A 6,218-nucleotide genomic window follows, 5' to 3' on the forward strand; every position below is an offset into this window, starting at 1 on the left:
TGAGTCCCCTACCTTGTGCCAGCAGGTGCAGTGTGTGTGGCAGGGTTGGCAGGCAGACAGAGGTAGGTAAGAAGCACTGGCATCAGGCAGAGAGCAGGTAGTGGGCGACAGTGAGGCCAGGGGCAGGGGCGCAGGCTGGTCGTGATCGTGGTGATGTAGCTGAGTGTAACAGATGGCCGATCGATCGTTGCTGGGGCCTGCTGCTCGAGCCTCTGCTCCTCTTCCTCCCCCTCCACTGCTCACCTGCGACCACGAACGTGTTCAGTAGAATGACAAATCAGAGAGACAGACAGAGTAAGATGTGACATCATCTCATATTCTACTCGTCTATAGTCAAGAAGGTATGTTGAAGTCTTGTGCCACCTGTTGTCAAAGTGTCTGTGACAGTAACATGAGAATTTGAGAGGTTTCCGAATTCAAAGAGTCCAAAAGTGTCAGACTTTTCTGTCTCATTTTAATGCGACTGTTTGGAACCCACTCAAAAAAACTGCTCTATCTTGAAAAGTTAAAATCCTTTTCTTTAAATATTTAATTTATAAATCGAAATGTAGACAACAACCCTGAGGCAACTGGGGTTGTATATTTGCTATAAAATACAGAAATCAGCATAAACAATTGTTATGACACCAAATTATTTATTTCAAATTTTGAGTCTATTTGGGAGATGTGTGAACAAATATGTGACTTTACAACTGTTATTTCTTTTTGAGAAAGGTATCCACAAAATGTATGTTATCCTGCATGAGCACATTACTTTTGTTTGGGGTCAGTTAGACCCCGGGGAGGAACGGGTAAAAGTATTGTCAACAGCAATCCCAGATTTTGAGCTTATGAAGATTCAATGTTTTAAAATGTTTTACATCTGGGATTCTGAAAACAACATAAAAGTCATCTGTAAATACGTCGATTGCTTGGCATGGCCTTAATTCTGCAATGTCAGATTAAGTCTTTAAAATAATATCTGAAATTTAATGTGAAATACTCATATTGATACTTGACACATTTATTTGCATTGACACTATGTGTCAGTAAAGTCTGCTACGCATATTGATTAATATATTTTGTCAGGTATAATCAAACAGAAAGGAGCGACAGGATTTCCAGTTTCCAGTTTCATTTTTTCATGTTACTGTATTGTGTTGTGTTGTGTTGTGTTGTGTTACCATTGCAGAGACAAAATACAGTTACGTTTTTTTTTTTCTCACATCACATGGAAATCTAATGCTGCATTCCAGACAACTGGGAACTCGAGAACTTCCCAGTATACATTTCCGACTTCTGAACTCAAAGCGTTCCAGGTGCACAACGTCAAATGTAAATACAAAACATGGCAGACCATGACGAACTGATGTTTCCTTGCCAATTCTTTAGCCAATTTAACTTGTTTTTGGGTAGATGAATCTGCTTCGAGTTCACAAGTAGGAACTCTGACTTTGAATGGCGTTCCAGAGCAATTTTTCTAGTCAGAAGTCGGAAAAACTCAACTTCCGAGTTGTCTGGAACGCAGCACAAGTGCTTGTTTGTTTTACAAAGAGGACTGGGAAAAATCTTGGTCACTTGAAATCCACATGTGAGGGGTTTTCACTTTGACACACAGTAGCACTTAGATAGCTTCAGTAGGTACAGTAGGTATTCAGTGTCAGTGAAAACCTGTAGGACAAACTGATTTGAAATTAGGAGATGGTAAATGTATGTTCAGTGGTGAGAATAGTGCAAAAGTATTTGAGAAAAACAAGAAGTTTGCAATTAGTTAAAGTTGTAACATAAAATGCCAAGGTGATAAAACGATTTAGCATGTGTTTGAGCTGTTACAATGGAAAACAAAAAGGTTAGATATTTGACATAAGTTGTAGCCCAGATTTCTGAGCCCAACAAGAAACCTAATTTACCTAACCTAATTTAGTTTAATCGAACTATTACCCACTGTTTACTTGTACATTTTCTAAGAGTGTATATTTTATATATTTTGTTATCTAATTCTGTACTTTTTATATATATATATATATATATCGATAGATATATATATTTTGATCTTTATTTTTTTACCCTCTGTGTGCTGATTCTTTCCTATTGTATTGTACTGTATAAGCTGCTGGAGACTGAATTTCCCAGAGGGAGTCATCCCAAAGGGATCAATAAAGTTGAGTCTAAGTCTAAGTCTAACAAAGATTATATCGTTCAAAAGTTCAGCTGTAAGAGCCTTGAAAAAACAGCTGTGGACAGATGTACTCCTAAAATGCAGTGGCTCAAAATGAATCAGTGAACTAGAAAAGTGTTCTCATTAGTGCAGATCTAAGCCAGGTATGGGTGGGGAACAGCCCCTTCACTACCTCTTTCTCCCCTACCAACAGTGAGTGATAGATGAGCCATCTTTAAATTGGGCAAATGCCAGATGGGTCACATCACTAAAGGCCGCTTGGGCTGCACAATGGGTCATCATTGCATTGATGATAATAATAATAATAATAATAATAATTACTTTTCTTTCATTTGAAATACTTTTTTAAATTAATAAACACACAGTGGAAAGTTCAGGTGAGGGCAGAAATTGTAACATGCGCTGTGCAGTGTACCTTTTCATTATGATTAAGCTATTGTTCTATCTTCATATTCTGATGACATTATAGCAGTATGCACTGTAGCTGTGCAGTGCTCTTTTCATGTATTGGTGAAGATGTTTTATTATTATTATTATTATGTTCTGTGCCTTAAGGTCAAGCCTATATGTTTGTGCCTTTAGCGGAGCATATCATTTTATAGAACCTACGTTCTACATCAGCGACTGATGCTATACTAGTGTCGCCATTTGAGTGCGTTTTCTGTGGAGTGAATATCTGCTTTTTTGTCACACTATAGTTTTATCTGAAATTCTTTAGGTTAACATTTGGATTGGGTTGGTGTTGGGTTTGAAAAAGACGCAGGTCTATGGCAAATACCAGGACTGTTTTATATTCCTCGTCCATTATTGCCTTCCAAACAAAGAATAGAATCTCACTTAATTCTCCCTCTGAGCTCCTATACAATTAATATGTCTGCAAGGATAGGTTTCATGTCTAACTTTAGTGGATCATTGGGCATACAGGCACAGGCACATTTATGTGCACAAAAGATAACAGGCTGATGATTTCAGCAGGATGTTGAGTTGCAGTATCAGTGTGGAAGAACATCTTGCCTGCAGCCTCATGCCTGGGGACATTATTGAAGCAGATTCTTACCCCATGAGATTTTCAGTGTCAACAATGCATTTCCTGCACTTTTTTTGACTTTTTAATTTTAAACATAACTTGTGATGTGCTCTGCTATTCTCAACATTAAAGGGAATTAAGAGTCAAAAAGAGAAAAGCACAGTTGCATAAATTGTATTAAGGATTAAAACATCAGATCATAGAAATGAGCCAAACACTTTTGTAGGTATAATAAAATAAAGCTAATATTAAACTTCAGTCTAAAACCTTTTCATAAAGAATTCATTGCTTATCCTTTAATGCCCTACAATTACTGTCTTAAGGCATATTGTGTTTTTTAATCAGAATCAGAATCAGAAAGCCGTTATTGTCATTGTATAGGAGTACAACGAAATTAGCAGCGACACTTAGATGATTAAGACAGAACTGATCCACTTACTGCAAAGCATGAACATGTGAGTTCCATGCACTGCCCCCAGACCTTTAGTCCAGCAGGATGCTGATAAAGACCTTATTAGCTTAGACTAACAATTTAAGCTCTGAAACTTTTCGCTTTAGTCTTTAGTATTAACATTAGGTTAATACTGGCTGAGAGTTAGGTTATTGAACAAGCCTGTTGAACAGATCGAAAGGTTTTATCTGAACACGTTTCAATTAAAGGTAAACAACTCAAGGAAATCTGGCTTTTTGTCCAAAGGAGCCAAAAGGATTAATGCCACAATTTCTTGTATTATTCTACTGCTGGCCTAGAAATCGTACAGAATCTTGAATATTTCTTCTCCATTTTACACAACATAACTACACCTGGTATTAAACAGGAGAGATTTTCAATCTGGTCTCAGATTATCTCTATCTATTTCTTGTAATATGTTTTAATCAGTTCTCTGTGAGGTCAACAGTTCAACACAACAACCTCCTGCTCAATGTCATATTTCACCTAAAAGCATGCAATTTACTGTACATGACTTAGGCAGCCAGTCATTGACCACATCTCGCCTGTTATTTTGGTATAGAGGCAACATGTCTGCTGTACTCATCTGTCTCAGACAAGCCTGAAATTAGTTTATGTTTTACCTGCTCTAAAGACTCTTTTCTTATGAGCAGGTGTAAAGATCACATGGTAGCAAAAGTCATTAGGGGACGTGGGTGGTGAAAACTTTTGCCCTATCTTATGGTAGAGAAGCTCGTCTCTCAATCGGAAGTTTGGGGGTTCGATCCCTGACTGCTACAGTCACATGTCGAAGTGTCCTTGGTCAAGACACTAAACTCCAAATAGATCCCTTTGGTATGAATGGGCAAAGATCCTGATTGGAGAATGGCACTTAGGCAGATTGCCATCAGTGTGTGAATGTGAATGTGAAAGGGTGAATGTGACATGTAGTGTAAAAGCACTTTGAGTGGTCTGAAGACTAGAAGAGGGCTATATAAGTACACAACACACATTTACACAACACAAGTGTCTTTCACTTGACTTTTATCACCTGCTACAGTCTGCGCCCATATACTTACATCTTTAATCAACCAGTTTCATTTGAATTTGAAGAATTTAGACAAGGTCAGTTTGATCTGAAACAGGTTGAGTGTAGCTACTGTGTATGAAATCATTTGGCACTTGGCCTTTCCCATGTAACAGGTGTCTAGGGAAATGGGAAGTCAAACCTATTTCTTGAATGTAATTTGGTAGTTGTAAAATTATTTAATCTTCCAGAATTTTTCAATTTAAAAGCATAGTTTTCTGTGTGTACAGGATGAATATATTTTAAAATGTTCTATGCTGTTTGACAGCTGTCCTCCTAACTTGTTAGATGCGACCTTCCTAGTGGCTCTTCACTGTGTGCATCTCTCTCTCACCTGCAGGATGTCCTGGATTTGGCTGAGCTGCTGCCTCAGCACCTGCTTCTGGTGGAAGCTGAAGGCTGGGTGATGAGAGGCCATAGTGAACAGTAATAGGAACTGCTCCTCGGTCCTCCCGTCGTTTAGCGCCAGTCCGTAGTTATTGATCACGGTGTCAATGTGGGTCAGGGTCCGGTAAAGTACCCCGGCCGCCTCCCTGTTGTCCGAGCCGAGCAGGGCTAGGGACACCAGTAGCTTGCTGCGCACCACCTCGTCTGTTATGTTGGTGAGACCCGACAGGTCGGCGGGGTTGTTAGCTTTGATCTCCGCATCCCGAAGGGAATGGTAGTCCTTGCGGGCCAAGTCTTCCAGGCAGGAACCGAGGAAGCGGAGCTCGATGGGGACGCAGAGGTCCAAAAGGCCGCAAAGGAACTCTGCTCTTTGGGCTGAGGTGAGGAAGGAGAACCAGCGGTACACTCCCTCCCTCTGGACACAACTCCGGCTCTCCACCATCCTCATACATCCACTCAGATGCAATATTGCAATGAAAATGTCAGGCTTTCAACTGAGATCAAACTTTACAAAAAGTTTGTATGTGTAAGTAAGTAATCGGCGTGCTCGAGCAGCGCTACTCTCGAGTGGCCATAAAAAACAACTGTCAACTTTCAGTTCAGTCAATGAATGATGCTGTCTCTTACTTCACACACTGTTTGTTTTCCTCGCCGCGCGGCTACAACCTTTAGATTAAAGAAGCAATGTTGCGCTGCAGGCCGTTCCGGACGTTAATCTTACCAAGTCCACGCATATGCAGCCGAAGTGGTCTGATTTGTGTTCAAGACGCAGCACAGCAGCCAGGAGTCCCTCCGCCGTGTCCCTCCCCGCCGGTCGGACCGCTGCGCCCTGGAGGTACACACACGGCTCTTGCAGAATAGCAGAGACGATCAAAACACACCGTGGCATTCAAGGAGACGCTCAACCAAACAGAGACTTTTAGATACAAACTGCCCCTCCTGTAACGCGCAGGAGAACAATCCCTTTCCGTAGAGTTGTCCCTCCGTCCTCATGGTTTTCCACAGCTTGTACGAGAAGCCGTCGGTGAAGTCCCAGCCGCTAGCAAGACTGTGCTTCGGTTGAAGTTTAGAAACAAAATAGTCGCGGCCTGAAGCTACTGCTGATGCTGCCAATGGAAATAACATTAGG

The 6,218-nt window shown here is 40.7% G+C and overlaps 1 protein-coding gene across 1 annotated transcript in view; it reads right to left on the reverse strand.

Moving 5' to 3' along the window:
- The window catches only part of zcchc14 (zinc finger, CCHC domain containing 14), a 28,773-nt gene extending 23,155 nt beyond the window's left edge, over positions 1-5,618 (reverse strand). Inside the window, exons 1-2 of the mRNA XM_069686786.1 lie at positions 5,037-5,618; positions 13-243 (exon numbers count right to left, since the gene is read on the reverse strand). Coding sequence (XP_069542887.1) covers positions 13-243; positions 5,037-5,537 — 732 coding nt within the window. The 5' untranslated portion in view covers positions 5,538-5,618. The remainder of the gene's footprint in view (positions 1-12; positions 244-5,036) is intronic.
- Between the last annotated feature and the right edge of the window lie 600 nt (positions 5,619-6,218).

This window comes from Semicossyphus pulcher, unplaced genomic scaffold, assembly GCF_022749685.1.
Source record: "Semicossyphus pulcher isolate SPU_LCO1_2020_fin unplaced genomic scaffold, fSemPul1.0.p SCAF_8, whole genome shotgun sequence".
Taxonomy (NCBI): domain Eukaryota; kingdom Metazoa; phylum Chordata; class Actinopteri; order Labriformes; family Labridae; genus Semicossyphus; species Semicossyphus pulcher.